Source organism: Neophocaena asiaeorientalis, unplaced genomic scaffold (genome assembly GCF_003031525.2).
Source record: "Neophocaena asiaeorientalis asiaeorientalis breed wild unplaced genomic scaffold, Neophocaena_asiaeorientalis_V1.1 scaffold9, whole genome shotgun sequence".
Lineage (NCBI taxonomy): Eukaryota > Metazoa > Chordata > Mammalia > Artiodactyla > Phocoenidae > Neophocaena > Neophocaena asiaeorientalis.
Window position 1 is genome coordinate 1444692 of NW_020171825.1, and position 20473 is coordinate 1465164.

A 20473-nucleotide genomic window follows, 5' to 3' on the forward strand; every position below is an offset into this window, starting at 1 on the left:
CCAGAACTGAGTGGAATGCTTATTTCGATTGGTATTTTGAGGCTTTCCAATGATATCAGGAATCTAAAATTGCCTCTCTGTAAAATAAGGTTTTAAGACTAACTGAGGCAAAGGATTAAACAAAGATAAAATGGCTGCTTAAGTCTCAGGCTCTTCTTCCTGGGCTTCTTTGTCTCAGACTCCACCTCCAATGCCATCTTCCTCCTTCTCTTCTACAGGACCTACGCCTCCTCTATACCCTCAATCCTCCCATACTAATTCTCTTGCCAAACTTCCCCTTTTCTCTGAAACTCTCCCTACTCCCTTTTCCTCTGAACTTGTCAGAACCTATCCTTTTAAAATTAAGTCTTCTGAGGGTCCAGAGGCTAAATCCTTAATTTCTTATTCTCCCTGGGCTAAAGGTGAACTGCGAGCCATCGTCAAAGATTCTCCTAAAGTAACCGAAGATCCTCACAGGTTTGCTGAAGAATTTAATATAGTCATTCAAACTTATCAACCTGTTTTTTCCTGACTTATATTGGCTGGTTCATATGCTTGTTGATAAAGGCCAGGCTCAGCTTTGGATGAAAACCACTAACTGGAAAAGTCCTGAAAGGTCTCTAGAATTACAACTGGGAGACCAGCCCACTAACTTCTTATACAATCAGGCTCAGGCAATCACGAGATGACTTCATCAAGCAACCCCTAGGGCTTTTCCAAAGCCTGTTCATTGGAACAAAATTCAGGCTTGCACACAAAAATCTGAGAACCTGTTCATGATTATTAAAATCAACTTCAGATTGTTTTTAAAGAAAATTCTGGTCTTCCTTCAGAGGTTGATTCCACCCAGGTAGCTTTTAACTCCATGTTTATTAATGGGCTGAACTGGGACCTTTCCCTTTAAGTAAAAAGGACCAGGTTAGAATAGGAAACTGTGTCCATTCCAGACTTAGTTAATCTGGCAAAACAGATCTTTCCTACTCTAGATGGGTAACCTCCAAGGAAGACCACCAAAATTCTTAATCTTCAGCTCTAGCAAATGAAGGCTCCCAGAGAAAATGAAAACCCTCCTGTTTTCTGCTGTTATTGTAAAAAGCTAAGAGACTGTTAAAAATTTAAGTGCTTTAGGCAACTCTGGCCCTCTAACCAACCTTTCTGGAAGAGATTTTGAGGGGTCTATTTGAATTCTGATGGGAGGTACACTGTGAATTTTGCCAACATCTGTTGGAGATTTTGCCCATAAGGGAAGTGGTAGCTGATTCAATGGGGACAATCAGCGTTTCCAGAAACTGCTCTAATACCGTCAGAAATGGAACAAATAAAAGATGTCAAAGGGTCATTTAATTCACCTGGTAGGTCACTTTGATGACTACTGTCAAACTGCAGTTTGCCCAAACCCAGTTTCGATGTTTAGAGTATCTGATATCAGAACAAGGGTTAAACCTAGATCCAGATAGACGTTATGGTATCTTAAGTTTCCCCAAACCCAAAACTAAGTGCCAACTGCGAGGTTTTCTCAGGCTAGTTAGTTACTGCCGAAATTGGGATTCCAAATTTCTCTCTTATGGCCAAACCTCTATATGTTTTATTAAACAATAAGAACCCTGACCCATTTTTATGGGATAAACTAAATGACACAGACTTCAAGGCCTTAAAGGAGAGTATGATGAACCCACCTGCCCTTGGGCACACCCATTATAGATTCCCCTTTTCTTTGTTTGTATATGAAAAGGAAGGGAACACCCTTGGTGTACTCACCCAAAAACATGGGGACCACCATTGACACACAAAGTATAATAGCCAGCAACTAGACCCTGTGGCACAGGGATACTCCCCTTGCCTTAGAGCCATTACAGCCACTGCCCTCTTGCTTAAGACCACCAAGAAAATTGTTAGGGGATCCTCTTTCACCATTTTTGTACCTCATGCAGTAGAAGCTCTCCTGAATTCCCACCATACTCAACATTTCTCAGCCAGACATCTCACCTCCTCTGAAGTCCTCTCATTACCTGCCCCTCACATAACTCTTTTACACTGTAATAGCCTTAACTCAACTACTCTTCTCCCCTCCGCCACAGAAAGAGTTCCTCACCCCTGCTTAACTCTGACGGACCACCTCCTGACTCACTCCTCGCAATGATCTACAGGAAATTTCATTGGGTAACACTGACTTCTCATGGTTCACTGATGGTTCTTTTTCTTAAAGGTGATGATGGCAAATATTGTGCTGGGTATGCCATTACTACTCCTTTTGATGTTGTTGAGGTAGCATCTTTACGGCTACTTTGGCCCAACAGGCTTATATTCCCTTACACGTGCTTGTGATTTAGCCAAGGATAAAACTGCCAATATTTAAACTGATAGTAGATATGCTTTTTGGAGTCACTCGTGATTTTGGAATGTTGTGGAAGCAACGTGGCTTATTTCCATTGGAAGTAAAAATTTAAATGGCCCCTATGTTCAAGAATTATTGAATACAATACTCTTACCACATGCTTTAGCTATTATTAAGGTTCTGGGACATTCTAAGCTTGATTCTCTGGAAGCTAGGGTAAATCATTTTGCTGATAATTCTGCAAGGAATGCTGCCTTTAAAAGGACCACCAGCATCCAAACTTCTGTCATGATCCAAAGGGATATTTCACCAGATGATAATTTAGAAAAACTGGCTAGAGAAGCCCAACAATTGGCCTCAGAAAAGGAAAAACAAAATTGGAAATTCCATAATTGTTGTTTTGATAAAAAGAGAAAGCTCAGGTTTGGACCAAACAACAACCCAGTCCTACCAGAGACACTAAAATTCCCACTCTTCACCACCATACATTCATTAAACCATTGGCCTACTGACAAAACGACAGCCTTCATGAATCAATATTCGTGGGGAAACATTAAGAAGGCCACAAAAAGTGCCTACCTCACTTGTCCCATTGTCCAAAGTACAATCCAGGGAAGCTGTTAGTATTGCTCCCAGACGTTTTAAGCTGTTTAATGAACCATCTGAAGTCTGGCAAATGAATTTTATACAATTTATTCCATCTAGTGGAATATGTCATGACCTATGTTTTAGTCATGACCTATATGTTTACACACTGGACTGAAGCTTTCCCTTGCAGACAGGGAACTCCTCTCAAACTTCATAGTGATTAAGGAATCCATTTTCACTGGCCAGGCACTTACACAAGTATGTGCTGCTTGTCTGGTTTTATAACACTTTCACTGTACTTGCGACCCTCAATCCTCTAGTTTAGTTAAACAGACTAACAGCATTATTAAGACGCAATTGGCAAAATTTGTAGAGACCCTCCAAATACTTTGGCCAAAAGCATTGCCATTGGTCCTTCTAAAACTCAGATCCATCCCTTTTGGAACTCATAAACTCTCACCCTTTGAAATAGTCACAGGATGCCCAATACACTTGGCTCCTGCTTCTTTTGATGCACAACTGGTAAAAGGAGAGACAATTCAATATTGCAAAGGCTAACTGGTGCTATTAAAAGTAACCATGTTTGGGCTTCCCTGGTGGCGCAGTGGTTGAGAGTCCGCCTGCCGATGCAGGGGACAAGGGTTTGTGCCCCAGTCCGGGAAGATCCCACATGTCATGCAGCGGCTGGGCCCGTGAGCCATGGCCCCTGAGGCTGTGCGTCCGGAGCCTGCGCTCTGCAACGGGAGAGGCCACAGCAGTGAGAGGCCTGCGTACCACAAAAAAAAAAAAAAAAGTAACCATGTTTTGGTAGAGCAATCTTTTCACAGTGTGCCTTCAGGAAATGAAGACCTTAAGCATCACACATTGCAACCTGGAAATTTCATCTATTGGAAAAGACACCTCCAGAAGAACTCTCTTCAATCTCACTGGAAAGACCCCTATCAAATACTGTTAACCAACCCTTGTGCCACCAAACCCCAAGAAACAGACTCCTGTATTCATGTGACACACCTCAAGAAAGCACCTAGTTCTGACTGGAACCGAATGTCACCTGGTGACCTGAAAGTAAAGATTTCCCAGAATTGAAGCAGATGCTAACTGATCAGACAGCTTTCCCAAGAAATCTGTACCAGGCCTTTTGAAAGTTTGTTGCCAAACCTTTGATGACGTAACACTTCAGATGATCTCCAATGTCTATGACCTTGTTAACACATAGACTTCAGATAAAAAGTGCCTGAGAGTTCCCCCTCTGGCCCCTCCTTGTTACTGGAATGTGACCTTAATAGGTTCCCAATCTGTGCACTTTCCCTACAACATGAAACACTATACGTCGGAAAGGTCCTTCCAGACACTGCAGCACAAAAAGCTGCTGAAACGAGAAAACCTGACTTGATCAGCAATGCTTTCAGAGAAAAATCTTGATCAAAAGGTGGAAATATGAAAAATTAATTAAACAAAAACCTTAATTACATAGAGTTGGGAAACTAGAAGGGGGAACTCTCATGACCTGGCACCACTGCAGAGCCCAAGAGGAAGAAGAAGACTGCTCTTCTTTCCTGCCAAGGACTCAATAAATGAAAAGCCATGGACTCTTTGCTTACTACGGTCCTCCCAACTTTCTTTCCTTCTCTATAAAAGCATTCTCCTTCCCTTGTCATGCAGGAAGTTGAACATGTATTGCCATGGTTGCTGACCCTGAATTGCAATTCTCTGCTGATCCCAAATAAACCCATTTCTGCTAGAGAACTTTCTGGCAGTCTATTTGTTTTGGGTCAACACCTCTTTCCCCAGTTTCGTGGTAGCCTTGAAAACCAACAGCTAAAACTACAGTGAAAACCAGCAGCCTGGCAGCCATTGGAGGGGGCAGGGCAGGGTTGGAGCTCTTTCAAAGCTCCACTCCCAGAGGACTGCCACTACTTGACCTGTCTGGTGGTTCCCTGGAAGACCCCCCTGACCTGACTCAGAGTTGAACAGTGGTAACAGCATTTTCCCGAAGTCATTTTTCAAAAACCATCAGAAGCAATTATTTAACATCACAGCTACCTGAGATAGTAGATAACAGTTGGGGTAAACAACAGGCTAAAAAAAAGCTTAAACAGAAAACCTGGAGAATGAGATATCCATAGAGTTTGAAAAGCTCTGACATATTCCTGGGAACCTAAAAGTCTATGCACATGTGTAGGGCAGTTGATGGCAGACGCACCTTATAAGAAATACTAATGGAAGTTCTTCAGGCTGAAATTAATCCCAAACAATAATTCAAATTCATACACATACACAAAGAGCAATGGTAAAGGTAACTGTGTAATTATAAAACACTGTTTAAATGCATACTTCTGTACCTTTCTCTTCTTGTCTAATTTTAAAAGCAACAATATAAAAAAAATTATATAATTGTATTGTTAGGCCTATAACATTTAGAAACGTAATATATTTGCCAATAACAGCACAAAAGAGGTGGGTAGGAGCAAAGATGTACTGGGTTAAAGAAATGGCACCAGATGGTAACTCAAATCCACAGGAACATTTGAAAAGAACCGGGAACAGTAAATAAGAAGGTTGCTATAACAAATACTATAAAGTAAGTGTGTGTTTGTGTGTGTGTGTATTTGCATCTCCTTCTCCTAGTTTCTTTAAAAGACATAAAATTATATAAATGATAACTACAAGCCAAAGCAATCTTGAGAAAGAAAAACAGAGCTGGAGGAATCAGGCTCCCTGACTTTAGACTATACTACAAAGCTTCAGTAATCAAGACAGTATGGTACTGGCACAAAAACAGAAATATAGATCAATGGAACAGGACAGAAAGCCCAGAGATAAACCCATGCGCATACAGTCACCTATCTTTGATAAAGGAGGCAAGAGTATACAATGGAGAAAAGCGTCTTCAATAAGTGGTGCTGGGAAAACTGGACAGCTACATGTAAAAGAATGAAATTATAACACTCCCTAACACCATACACAAAAATAAACTCAAAATGGATTAAAGACCTAAATGTAAGACACTATAAAACTCTTAGAGGAAAACATAGGCAGAACACTCTGTGACATAAATCACAGCAAGATCCTTCTTGACCCACCTCCTAGAGAAAGGGAAATAAAAACAAAAATAAACAAATGGGACCTAATGAAACTTAAAAGCTTTTGTACAGCAAAGGAAATCGTAAAAAAAGACAAAAAGACAACCCTCAGAATGCGAGAAAATATTTGCAAATGAAGCAACTGACAAAGGATTAATCTCCAAAATTTACAAGCAGTTCATGCAGCTTAATATCAAAAAAACAAACAACCCAATCCAAAAATGGGCAGAAGACCTAAATAGACATTTCTCCAAAGAAGATATACAGATTGCCAACAAACCTATGAAAGAATGCTCAACATCACTAATCATTAGAGAAATGCAAATCAAAACTACAATGAGGTATCACCTCACACCAGTCAGAACGGCCATCATCAAAAAATCTACTGACAATAAATGCCAGAGAGGGTGTAGAGAAAAGGAAACCCTCTTGCACTGTTGGTGGGAATGTAAACTGATACAGCCACTATGGAGAACAGTATGGAGGTTCCTTAAAAAACCAAAAATAGAACTACCATATGACCCAGCAATTCCACTACTAGGTATATACCCTGAGAAAACCATAATTCAAAAAGAGTCATGTACCAAAAATGTTCATTGCAGCTCTATTTACAATAGCCAGGAGATGGAAACAACCTAAGTGTCCATCATCGGATGAATGGATAAAGGAACATGTGGCACATATATACAATGGAATATTACTTAGCCATAAAAAGAAACAAAATTGAGTTATTTGTAGTGAGGTGGATGGACCTAGAGTCTGTCATACAGAGTGAAGTAAGTCAGAAAGAGAAAAACAAATACCAGATGCTAACACATATATGGAATCTAAAAAAAAAGGTTCTGAAGAACCTAGGGACAGGACAGGAAAAAAGACGCAGACATAGGGAATGGACTTGAGGACACGGGGAGGGGTAAGGGTCAGCTGGGATGAAGTGAGAGAGTAGCACTGACATATATACACTACCAAATGTAAAACAGACAGCTAGTGGGAAGCAGCCACATAGCACAGGGAGAACAGCTCGGTGCTTTGTAGCCACCTAGAGGGGTGGGATAGGGAGGCTGGGAGGGAGACACAAGAGAGAGGGGATATGGGGATATATATACACATGTAGCTGATTCACTTTAGCTGTTTCTGTTATACAGCAGAAACTAACACAAAAATGTAAAGCAATTATACTCCAATAAAAATGTTAAAAAAATGATAACTACAACAAAGTATCACTGGATTTGTAACATATATAAATATAATATGTATAACAATAATATCATAAAAAGGAAGAAAAGGGAATAGAACTATATAAATATAACATTTCTCCATCTTCTGGAATTAAATTAGTATAAATCAAAAGTAGATTCTGATAAGTTAAGATGTATGTGGTAACAGGTTATACATACAATGAAACACCCAGCCATAGGAAGGAATGGAGTTCTAATACATGCTACACCGTGGAAAACTCTTGAAAACATTATGCTAAATGAAATAAGCCAGAAACAAAAGGACAAACATTGCATGATTCCACTTCTATGAAATACCTAAAATAGGCAAATTCAGAGACACAAAAAGTAGAGTAGAGAATACCAGGTGCTAGGAAGGAGGAGTTATTGCTTAATGGGTACAGAGTTTCTGTTTGGAGTGACGAAAAAATCAGGGGGATAGTGAATATGATAATGCCACTAAACTGTACAGTCAAAATGGTTAAGATGGCAAAGTGTATGTTATACATATTTTACCATAATTTTTTTTAAAAGATGCATAGGGTAAGCCTTAGAGCAACCACTAAAAAAAAAATAGTAGAAAAAATCATTAAAGAACTAAAAAGTATTACATAAGAAAATATTCACTTAATGCAAAAGAAAGCAGTAGAAAAGGAACAGAGGAACAAAAAAGACATGAGACATATAGAAACCAATACCAAATAAACACATTACAAGAAAGGAAAAGTGCAGACCAATGTCGCTCATGAATACAGATGTAAAACCCTCAAAAAATATTTGCAAATCAAATCCAACAATGTATAAAAAGAATTATATGCCATGACTAAGTGGGATTTATGCCAGGTATACAAGGCTGGTCCAATATTCAGAAATCAATTAATGTATCTGCCACATCAACAGGCTAAAGAAGAAAAATCATATGATCATATCAATTGATTACAGAAAAAGAACCTGACAAAATTCAACAGATTCATGTTAAAAACAAACAAACAAAAAACTCAGTAAATAGGGAATAAAAACGTTCTACAAAACACCTACAACTAACATCAGACTTAACAGTGGAAACTGGATGCTTTCCCTAAGATTGGGAACAAGGCAAGAATGCCCCCCTCATCACTCCTATTTAACATGCTACTAAAACCACTAGCTAGTGCAACTAGACAAGAAAAGGGAAAAGAGAATCTTACTGTATGATGAATATATGAAACAACTTCACTGAGGGGGATGGAAGAAAAAGGTGCTAACCTAAGTAACTGTGGAAATGAGTGGAACCTACAAGACTAAAGGGAAAGGAACTACACCTAAGCACTGCACTCTAGTTGATAAAGCTTTTTTCCCATGGAGTATGGTCTAACAAGTCAGATACTGCTACATGTGTATGCTGAAACTGAATAACTGAGTAACTGTATGGCGCATGGTGGGAGCCAGGTTTCTCACTGGGGGAGTGAAAATTTACAAACAAGCAAGTGAAGAGGCTAGAACGATTCATGTGGTAATGGATTAGAACTGGAGACAGTATGAACTCATGTTTAGCTTAATATATATAGATACAGATGGTTACATCAGAAATATTTCTAGATGTGTATATATGCATGGGTTACTATTCACACATATTTCTTTGAGGATTTAAAAGACATCCCTAGCAATAGCACACCTACCTGTAGGCAGTTATGTTCCCCCAACTTGAGGACAGGGTATTTATATAAACTGAGAAGTGGCAATGGAGAGCTGCAAGGCTGGAGACAGGATAGGCGGGGAAGTATCAGGGACAGCAAGAGAGGCAAATGTTGGAGGGTCGGGAAGAGGTTTCAGCACTTGCTTAACAAGCAATGTTGCTGATACCCTAAAAACAGAAGAAAAAAGCCAACAGAAGCCAGTCCACTGGCCTGAAGCTGAAGTGCAATACAACTGGGATAGAAATTAAGGCATGTCTAGGCAAACTTTTCTAAGTTGACCTTGGGCACATTTACTTTTCCCATCCCCACGTGTTCTGAAGGTGCCAGGACCCACAGGATTTAACTTGGGGTGTAGGCTCTGGGAAGGGCCCTGCATGAAAGCCTGCTGCCATGGCCTTGGTGGGGTGTGTAGGTGCACTGAAAACGAGCCAATGTGCTAAGGGAGATGACGAGCATTGCGAGCTGAGCCCCAAGAGCCTTAGAAGTAGGTGACTGGGTGTGGTCATTTGACCCATTGTTGAAGAGGCCACAGAAGCTGGCCCCTTCACAGGCCAGGAAAGGACTTTCTGGAAGGGTCTGGATACACCCCTTCAGGGGCTCCTCTGGCTCCAGGGGTGAGCTCCGGTGTCCAGAGACATTACCAGGCCCAGATGTAGGAAATGGGAAGGTGGGATGCATAAAACCAGGTGGGTCCTGGTATGGGACACCAGTGAGTCAGGAAGCACGGAGCAAGCAGATGTAAAAAGTTCCAGACCAGGAGCCACTGACTTGGTTTCTGAACCCAACTCTGCCATTCTCTGCTTTGGGAGTCACTTAGCCTCTCCGAGCCTCAGTTTCCTCATCTTTATGAATGACTCACCCAGCTTCTTCACATGGTGATCGGCGAACAGAATGAGATACCGTATGTGCATGTAGTTGGCAAACAAGCAAGTCTCAACCAGCGGTTCTCAAAGTGTGATCTGAGGACACCTGGCGGCGGGGGTGGGGTGCCCTGAGACCCTTTGAGAGGGTCTGCCAGGTCTTCCCTTTTCCAAATAGACTGTGCATGGGCCTGAAATTTCTTGGCAAACTTCCTCCAAGGCAGCTGATATGAGACTCCAATGGTCCTTAATTAAACCGAAGAGATTTTCAAACATATAAAACCATGCCACTTTTTTTAAATAGTTATTTTCATTAAAGATGCAATTTGCGTTAAATTTGAATGGATTTGTTATTTTTAAATGAATATTTAAAATTTTTAATTCCTCATACCATTAAAATCAACAGATACAAGCAAAAGCCCTTCGGGGTCCTCAATAATTTCTCAGCCTGTAAAGGGGTCCTGAGACCGGACAGTTTGGGAACCGCTGTGCCCAACAACAGTGGAGGCGAGCCGCCTCTCAGCATCCTCTGAGAGGCTGACTCCAGGCCCCCTTTTATAAAACACGCATACGTTCACGGTTTCCACGTGTGGGGACGCTAGTTTTGTTTTCTGGGTCTCAGAGATCCAACGCTTGTACCCATTTTCCCGGCCCAAGTAAGGGCCCTCCCACAGGGAGGCACTGACAGTGTGGGGCGACCCTAGCGGGGGGTCGGCGACCTTGGCAGAGGTCGAGCCCGCGCGCGCGGGAGGCAAACGATGCTCCCGGCTGGCGGGAGTTCCCGCCAGTGGGCGAGGAGGCCGCGCCTGCGCGGCGCTGAGCCGGGTACCGACCCACGGTGAGCCTGACCGGGTAGTGGGGGACTGGGGACCTGCACTCACAGCCTCGGCAGCGCCGCTGCCGCCGCTCCGCGCGCCGCTCTCCTCAGCAGACGCAGCGCCATCTTGTCTGCGCGGGGGCCCTGGCCCCGCCATGTCCATCTCCGCTTCGTCCCGCCCCTGAAGCCACGCCCCCACGCCGCCGCGTCCCGAGCACGTCCTGCCCAGAGCCCTTGTCTCCACGCCCAGCCCCGTCCCCGCAAGCCACGCCCCCCTGCTCTTGCGCACCTGCCCCCTCCGGCTGTCAGAACTTCCAGGCTGTAACGCGAGGCAGAGCAGAGTCCGAATGGGTGGATTTTGGGGTGACTGAATCCAACCATTCCCGTGCTTCTGGGTTTTTAGGGCGGGTTTTGAGAGACCTTGCATTTTCCCAGCCAGACGTGGCCAGATTTTCTAGGGATTTCTTTGTTGTTTTTGTTTAAATACTATACCTAACAAAGATTGTGAGTCTCACCGTGTGCGTGCCTCGGTTAACAGTCAATCCATTATGGGACATATATGACTGTAATAGGGTCAGAATAGTTGCTGCTGGCAGCTTTCTGGGCCAGAGAAATGCTTGTTGAAGACACGGGGCAGCGAACACAGCGCTTCACTCCAACTCCTTCCTGCCAGTCTGTCAAAACTCGGGCTTCACAGTCAGGAGAATGCTAAGGTATTAAAACAGCTTACCAGCTGTGTGACTTTGGACAAATGACTTAAGCTCTCCCTGCTGAAGTTTCCTCCTGTAAGATGGGAATATGAATAGTACTCATAGGGTTATTATAAGGATATGTTGCGTTAATATACTGAGAGCGTAAAACCTCTTCTGGCCCAGAACACATGCTCAGTAATGTTAATTACGTCTCATTATTATTATCATCACACCAATTCCTTTCTTAAAAATCTTTGGTGACTTCCAATGAGAAGTGTTAAAATGAAAAACAGAAACAAACAAAAAAAATGAAGAACAACCTTGAAAATTCCCTGAGCAGACAAAATCTGTTTCATCATACAAGCAAAGCCTAATTTAGCTTATTTTGCAAGACAACTTGACCTAGGTCATTTCTTGCTTATGCCTCTGGAAATCATAAGCAAAAACTTGAACTATTTCCCAAGGTAACCACTGACAAATTCCCTATATTGAAAAAAACTCTAGTATTGTAACCAATCACTGTGAAGAATAAACAGTCACTACTTTCTCACTAAATAAGCTGCTTTATAACAATATATCCCTGAGCCTCATTCCATGTTTTTGTTTGAGTGCTCCCAGTTTGCAAAATGTCTTTTTGATGTGGGCACAATAAACTTTTACCAATTACTACTTTGGGGATTCATTGGGTTTACTTCTGTTATTTATGAAATTTTGACAGAAGCATTTAGAATAAAACCCCAGTTCTTCACCATGACCCTGAAGTCCTTACTCTATCTGGCCCCTGCCTGTCCCTTCAACCTTATCTCAGCCCTACCCATCTTCTTTCTGTGGGTTTTTTTTGTTTTTGTTATTTGTTTTTTTAGTGCGATAAGCCCCCTCCCACTTCAGGGCCTTTGCACATGCTGTTTCCTATCTCCAGAACGCTTATGGCTATACTGTCGCATCCTCCTGGACATTTACCCTACCTGCCACCTGCTCAAAGAGCCTGAGCTGACAACCCAAACTAGAGCATCCCCCTGGTCTATTTCACTGGCACAGCAACCTGATCATTTCTGTCACAGCCCTCATCACAATGTTTATCAATTTGGGAATTTACTTTCTTATTGTTGCCTTTCCCCTGGTGGTTCTCAAGGTGGGAAGGAACTACTGCCCATAATCAGGTGGGCTTTCAGAGTGCATTGTTGTCATTTAGGGCGCAGGGCTAGGGACGTTTGGGCAATCCCACTCATAGAAGGGCTGCTAGTGCTCTGGTCTAGAAACGCCATCTACAGGAATAGAATGTGAGCTCTTTGAGAGCAGGGACCCAGTATATCTTGTCATTGCTGTGTGCCCACAGCACCTGGCTCAATGACTTGTAACCTGTAGGTATTTAATAAATATAAGATGAAAATGTTCCTCTAGCCTCATTATAATTCTGAGAACTGCCATATGAGTTGTTATCCTTACTAAAAATGCCCTGGTCCTTATGGCTTTTTAGGTAAAATACAACCTCCAATGACTTATTTGCTAAATGATTCAATATCTTTCAGATTCTGCTTGAAGAAATTGTAGCTGTGCCCATTCTCACCAGCACTGCTGTGGTTTTGTGGGTTTTTTTAAAGGTTTACTTTTATTTATTTATTTTTATTTTTTGGGCTTCCCTAGTGGCACAGTGGCTAAGAATCCACCTTCCAGGACATGGAAGCAACCTAAATGTCCATCGACAGATGAATGGATAAAGATGTGGCACACATATACAATGGAATTTTACTCAGCCATAAAAAGAAATGAAGTTGAGTTATTTGTAGTGAGGTGGATGGGCCTGGAGTCTGTCATACAGAGTGAAGTAAGTCAGAACCCAACGCAGCCAAAAGTAAAATAAATAAAATAAATTTATGGGCTTCCCTGGTGGCGCAGTGGTTGAGAGTCCGCCTGCTGATGCAGGGGACACGGGTTCGTGCCCTGGTCCGGGAAGATCCCACATGCTGCGGAGCGGCTGGGCCCGTGAGCCATGGCCACTCAGCCTGCGCGTCCGGAGCCTGTGCTCTGCAACGGGAGACGCCACAACAGTGAGAGGCCCGCATACCGCATAAAAATAAATAAATACATTTATTAAAAAAAAATTAAAAATCAATTCAAATAATACATTGCATAGAAAGAGCAAGATGCAAATTTACCCAAAGCCCGTTAAGCCTCAGGGCCACTGAGTTGCACTGGTCCCCTCCAAGTCCCCACCAATGTGTTCACAAGGGCATTTTTTTTTTTTTTTTAAACTGTACCAAAGTAAAATATTTTAACTACCATTGGTTAAGACACTTTCTTTGTCTACTTCAACTGTTCCTCTCTTGGACTTCGTTTGTGTTGGGTGCCGTTGGAGTGGCTGCAGGTATTTTGGGAGTCTGGCCAAGGAGAAGATGAGCTCGGATATATTTGGTTTAGATTTAATAGAATACGTTTATGTGATCTGCAATCATTTCCATGTTTGGTTATTACCAGCAGTCCTAGTTTAGGAATGGCTTTCAGAAATTCTGCTATCCACTGTGCTGACTGACCAGCATAAAGATGCAAAGGTCAGAGGATGTGCCCCTGGGGCACCTGGCACCAGAAGTGTGAGTAGTGGAAGAGAAACAAAGTTTGAAAGGCATGGAGCCAGAGACCATCTGTGGAAAATTCTTCCAGTTAACAGAAATGTAAAATTGTAAAGAGAGAGTTTGGTTCTTATCTGTATCTGGCCAACATGGAAGCTCTCTCCTGTCTAGAATACACTCTAATAACATTGTGGTGGCTTTCGCAGTGTTGGCCCAGCTCGGCTAGGACCACTTCTCCCATAATTTCCTTGCCTGTGTGGTACCGGGTTGGGGTCATTCACAAGAGACATTTGCACGAGCTCTGGAAGGTGGAGGTGAAGCAGCAGGTCACGTGTGCTCACCCTGCTGACACGGGGCAGTCAGTGTTAACTTCCTCTCTTTTGAGATTATCTACAGATCTCATTACGTTGATATCCACCCATTTTTTTCAACTCAAACATTTATCGACATGATTCCTGACCTCAAGAAGCTAATCTGAATGAAATTCAGTCACGTGCTACAACATGGATGGACCTTGAGGACATCATGCTAAGTGAAATAAGCAAGTCACAAAAGGACAGATGCTGTACAATTTCACTTATATGAGTTTCCTAGTCAAATTCATAGAGACATAAAGGAGAATGGGGGTTGCCAGGGGCTGGAGGGAGGAGAAATAGAGAGTTAGTGTCTAATGGGTACAGAGGTCAGTTTTGAAAGATGAAAACAGTTCTGGGAACGGATGGTGGTGATGGTTGCACAACAGTGTGAATGTACTTAATGCCACTGAGCTGCACACGTAATATGGTTAAAATGGTGAATTTTATGATGTTCATATTTTACCAAATAAGAAAAAAGATTTTATTTCTTTTTATCTTTATTTATTTATCTTCAAACGGAAGTATAGTTGATTTATAATATTATGTTAGTTTCAGGTGTATAACATAGTAATTCAATATTTTTATATATTACACTCCATTTAAAGTTATTATAAAATATTGGTTATATTCCCTGTGCCATACATTACATCCTTGTATGTTATTTATTTTATACCTAGTAGTTATACCTCATAATCCCCTTTCTTTATCTTGCCCCTCCCCCCTTCCCTCTCCCCGTTGGTAACTACTAGTTTGTTCTCTGTGTCCATGAGTCTGTTTCCATTTTCTTATATTCATTCATGTTTTATTTTTTAGATTCCACATATAAACGAAAACATCCAGTATCTACTTGTCTTTCTCTGTCTTACTTCACTAAGCATAATACCCTCCAGGTCCATCCATGTTGTTGCAAAAGGCAATTTTTTATTCTTTTTTTTTATAGCTGAGTAATATTCCATTGTATGTATATACCACATCTTTATCCATTCACCTGTTGATGGACGCTGAGGTTGCGTCCATATCTTAGCTATTGTGAATAATGCTGCTATGAATATTGGGTTGCATATATCTTTTCTAATTAGGGTTTTCATTTTCTTTGCATAAGAAAATGCAAACAGGAGTGGAATTGCTGGATCATATGTAGTTCTATTTTTAATTTTTTAAAAAGGACATTTTGAAAAGAAGCTTTCCATGAAAGAGGTAGACAGGTGTAAGTGGGAAAAATAGGTGGGTTCTGAGGTCTGCTGGTGATATGGAGAAAAGGGATATGGAAATAGAAAGGATGCTGCAATTCCCTCTATGTGAGAGGATCAGGGAAACCAGTAGGCTCTGCAGAGATGGGATAGCTCCCGGGACGTGGAAAGTGAGCCTGAAAGTGTTAGGAGAAAAGCAGAGAAAGCAGAGAGAACACTGCTCCAGATTGTAAACCACAGGAATGCCCAAGTCTCAACCAATGTTGCCCTACAATATACACGTCTCCTGAGTGGAAACACGTTACATTGTTACCACGTGGTGTTATAAATGTCATGAAACTCGAATAACTCTCACCGTTAATCGTCGAAATATTGAGTTTTTGTACTGGCTCAACTACAACTACAGTTTTGGGAAACAGTCACACACCCAAGGAGATAGTGGATAAAAATATCTGATCAAACCATGGTTTACTATAACCATTTCAAGCTTAAATAACCATTTAAAGCCATAAGTTAGGAAAATGAAGCTGCATTATTCTTTTGTTACAAACACCAAAGCCTCTTTATCATAATTCATTTCCCCCTTCCTTTTGGTGTCTGGCTGATGTAGGTTATTTTTGCCAAAGTTGCGTCTCAAAGGCTGGAGGGCCAGTGTCACTGATTCAAGACTTCAGAATGTTGCGCTTAGAAAGAGGAATATTAGAGGTTCTGTGGAATAATTTTTCAACAGTGGCATAGATGGAACTACACTCTGAAATCATCCATCCCTCCTGCTGCTCTGATACAAAACCCTCCCAGCCTTACCTCCTGGCAGGCGCTGCCTTTGATAAGGTGATGACTATGTCTGGCTTTCTTGGGGAGACAGGAGACTGTCTCTCAAATTTAGGCCAAATGCAAAATAACTAGAGACCACATTGTGGACCTTCTGAGCCTTAGCTTTCTCTTTATAAACTGAGGAAGTTAGACTAACTGACCTCTAAAATTCCTTCTGGCTCATCAAATGCTGATTGTGTAAGATCCTTTTCTAATCTCAGCCTCCAAAACTGTGCTGCAGTGCCCCCTAGTGTCATAGGCAGGTTTCCCCCTGCTTCCCACACACTCTCTTGGGACTCTCCCGACCCTTCCCCTGATCCACTTTCTTTTTTACAAAGCACTTATCCATTTCTAAATTACTAGATAATAGGCTTATTTGTAATGTCTTTGTTGAATGTAAGCCCCATGAGAACAGGGATTTTTGCCTGTTTTGTTCATTGGTGTATCCCAAGCCCCTGGAACATATCCTGGCACAGGGCAGATGTTTAGAATTAATTTGTCCAACTCAAAGTGTTGAATCTTGAGGCATCCTCTGCCAAGATTATCCTTTACATCAGGGAGTCTCCAACCCCTGGGCCACAGACCTGCAGCAGTCTGTGGCCTGTTAGGAACTGGGCTGCACAGCAGGAGGTGAGCAGCGGGCCAGCAAACGAAGCTTCATCTGTATTTACAGCCGCTCTCCATCACTTGCACTACCACCTGAGCTCCGCCTCCTGTCAGCATTCTGGTGAGTTGTATAATTATTTCATTATATAGTACAACATAATAATGATAGAAATAAAGTGCGCAATAAATGTAATGCGCTTGAATCATCCCCAAGCCATCACCCCGTCCGTGGAAAAATTGTCTTCCACGAAACCAGTCCTTGGTGCCAAAAAGGTTGGGGGCTGCTGCTTTACATAATTTTCCCTGTTATTTTAATTTACTTTATATGTTAAAAGTTATCTTCAGTTGCTGTTTCTTAATTGCCTACATGGTGGGCTGAATAATAGCCCAGAAGATGTCTGCATGCTAATTTCCAGAACCTGTGAATATGTTATTTTGCAGTTTTGATGAAATAAGGATCTTGAGATGGGGAGATTATCCTGGATCATGTAGGTGGGCCCAATGTAATCACAGGGTCCTTGGGACAGGGAAGCAAGAGGATCAGAGTCAGAACAAGATGTGACATGGACTCAAGGTCAGAGTGATGAGAGGCCACAAGGCAAGGAATGTAAGCAGCCTCTAGAAGCTGGACGGCGAGGAAACGGCTTCTCCCCTCCGGCCTCCAGGAGGGACACAGCCTTGCCGCCACCTTGATTTTAACCCCATGAGAGCTATTTTGGACTTGTGACCTCCAGAACCCTAAGATAATAAAGCTGTGTTGTTTTAAGCCACCAAGGTTGTGGTCATTTAATACAGCAGCAACAAGAAATGAATATACTTGAAACGGAGCAGGACCCTGTGGTCCTTCCCCTCACGTCCTCCACCTACCTTTGTCTATGGAAAAACTTTAGCCAAATAAGTTTAATCAGAGAAGTGAGAAAACACAGAAACAAGGGAAAACAGTTCAAAAAGACTGAATAATAATAGTTTAGTCATTAGCATAGTCAAGGACCTGTTTTATAGCTACTGAAACCCTCACCAGGTGGAAGAAGTTAACTACATGATGACCAGACTGTAGCCATGACATAAGCTGCCACAATTCCGAGAACTGGCCTCAAGGAAATGGGAAAAAACTGACCCCTGGAAAGGAAGACTAACTGTCCTTAAAACAATCAAGATGATGCCAGTCAGACCACCAGTGACCAATTTCAAGATGACCGTCAGAGCTGACTGTGCTGTTTCTACATGTAGCCCCCTCCCTCCATCTATAAAAGCTCTTGCCCACTGGCTGTCAGTGAAGGGGAGTCGGCCTTTAGACAGGTGTCCACACCTCCCCTCGCCCCTGTTGCCGGCCTCTGAAATAAAGCAAACTTTCCTTTCCACCAACATTGCCTCTTTATTGGCTTTTGAGTGGCAAGCAGCCAGACCCCACTTTCAGTAACACACCTAGTAAAAAGAAAACCTTCCCAAGCACACCTCCACAGACAAACTGGCTCTTAAAGAGTGCTTTTAACGCCAGTGCCAAGTCCAAAGTGACACTGTTGGTTCAAATGACCACAAATGTCTCTGTTAGTGTCAGACAGAATCAACAAACTTTTGCTCTGGCCAGAACCTCCTTGACTGAAAGTTTCTAAAGAGAGCAGCTTAAGTAATTTTTCAAGCCAGAATCGGAATCCCTTTTCTGTATGTCATTTGAAAAGGACTCTCTACCCATGAACTGATTAAATAGAGACACCAAGCACTTACCACTGCCTGAAGTCACATTATACACTTATTTGCTTATTGTCTCCCATTTCTGTCATTCATTTATTTATGGTGTGCTGCTTTCCATTAGAATGTAAGCCCCATGAGGGTGGGAACTGAGTTTACTTTGTTTGCTACTGTATTTTCAATGCCTAAAATGATGCCTGAGACACAGTAGATGCTAGATAAATATTTGTTGAGTGAATGGCTGGGAAGTTGACTTGCTAAGAAGATGTAAGAAATCCTTCAGCACCACTTTGCCCTACCTCTGAGAAAAAACAAATGATAGCAATTCAAATGCAGCTGAAAATGATGAGATTAAGAAAAAAAAAAAAAAAGCAAGCAGTCCCAGGTTGTTAGTTTTGAGTGATGGGAGGAAATGAAGGAGTCACATGAGGATAAGAGTGAGAATGCAGGTGGCACAGGAGTTACAGCCAAGCTTCAAAATAATCCCTTGCCTGTCTCTTCACAAATTACGCATTGAGGAAATAAAAGAGATATTTGCCTACTATAAGGGTCTTTTAGGTCCAGCAATCCCACTGCTGGAGTGGGATATCCGGAGAAAACTATAATTCGAAAAGATATATGCACTCCTATGTTTGTTGCAGCACTATTCACAACAGCCAAGACATGGAAGCAACCTAAATGTCCATCGACAGAGGAATGGATAAAGAAGATGTGGTACATACATACAATGGAATATTACTTAGCCATAAAAAGAATGAAATAATGCCATTTGCCACAGCGTGGATGAACCTAGAGATTATCATACCAAGTGAAGTAAGCCAGACAGAGAAAGCCAAATATCATGATATCACTTATATGTGGAATCTAAAAAAATGATACAAATGAACTTGTTTACAAAACAGAAACAGACCCACAGACATAGAAAACAAATGTATGGTTACCAAAGGGTAATGGTGGGGAGATAAATTAGGAGTTTGGAATTAACATATACACACTACTATATATAAAATAGATAACCAAAAAGGACCTACTGTATAGCACAGGGAACTATACTCAGTATTTTACAATAACCAATAAGGGAAAAGAGTCTGAAAAATAATATATATATACACACACACACACATATATATATATATATAAAACTGAATCACTTTGCTGTATACCTGAAACTAACACAACATTGTAAACCAACTATACTTCAATTAAAAAAAAAAATCTATTAGGAATTTTGGTTATTAACGTATGGAGCCAGGGAGAGAGGCCCATGTCTTGGCCACTACCAGGTAGCCCTATGAAAAGTAAACAGTAAAGATGTTAAAAAAAAAAAAAGTAAATAGTAATAACGTGAAAGAACTAATGTGCAAGGTTATTCCCTATATCATGGTTTATTATCACAAAATATTGGGGAAAAAAATCTAAATGTTCATCACCAGGGAACCGATTTTTTAGAGTATGGTACATGAAACAACAGAAAAGTATGCAACCATATAAAGAATAAGGAAATAAATTATTTCCTTAATATTTTATTTCCTTATTCTTTTTACTAATATAATGTATACAATGTAATATAATGTACTAATATAGAAACTATTTTGTTATGTATAATAGAAGACATTGCTAGTGAAAAAAGACAAGGCACAGAACAATTGTATTATATTCTATCTTTTGTGTAAAAAGAAGAGTAAAATAAGAATATGTTTCATATTTTCTTATAGTCAATTATTTTAAAACTCTGAAAGGATAAAATAATGCTGCTAATGACAGGGGTTACCTGTTGGAGAAGGCAGGAACAAGGCAAATGGAGAAAGGGAAGGGAAAGGTTTTCATTGTATCCCTTTTGCAATTTTAAAACTTTTGAAAAAAAAAAAAAACTTTTGAATCATGTATATGTAATATTTATTCAAAACACTAAATTTAAATCATATGAACAATAAAGCAAACAGAAGAAAAGAGAAACCACAGTCTCACCCAGCTAGACCTGGGTCCCTAACTCAACCTGATGCAG

The 20473-nt window shown here is 41.3% G+C and overlaps 1 protein-coding gene across 4 annotated transcripts in view; it reads right to left on the reverse strand.

Moving 5' to 3' along the window:
• The window catches only part of CLYBL (citramalyl-CoA lyase), a 245318-nt gene extending 234603 nt beyond the window's left edge, over positions 1–10715 (reverse strand). For 3 of the 4 annotated variants that reach the window (XR_003002557.1, XM_024740143.1, XM_024740138.1), the window contains exon 1: positions 10620–10694. Coding sequence is in view for 3 of the 4 variants with exons in the window: in XM_024740143.1 (XP_024595911.1) it covers positions 10620–10681 (62 nt within the window). In the remaining variant the exon portion in view is untranslated. Of the gene's footprint in view, positions 1–10619 lie in introns of all 4 variants that reach the window. The other variant, XM_024740131.1, reaches the window with a different exon arrangement.
• Between the last annotated feature and the right edge of the window lie 9758 nt (positions 10716–20473).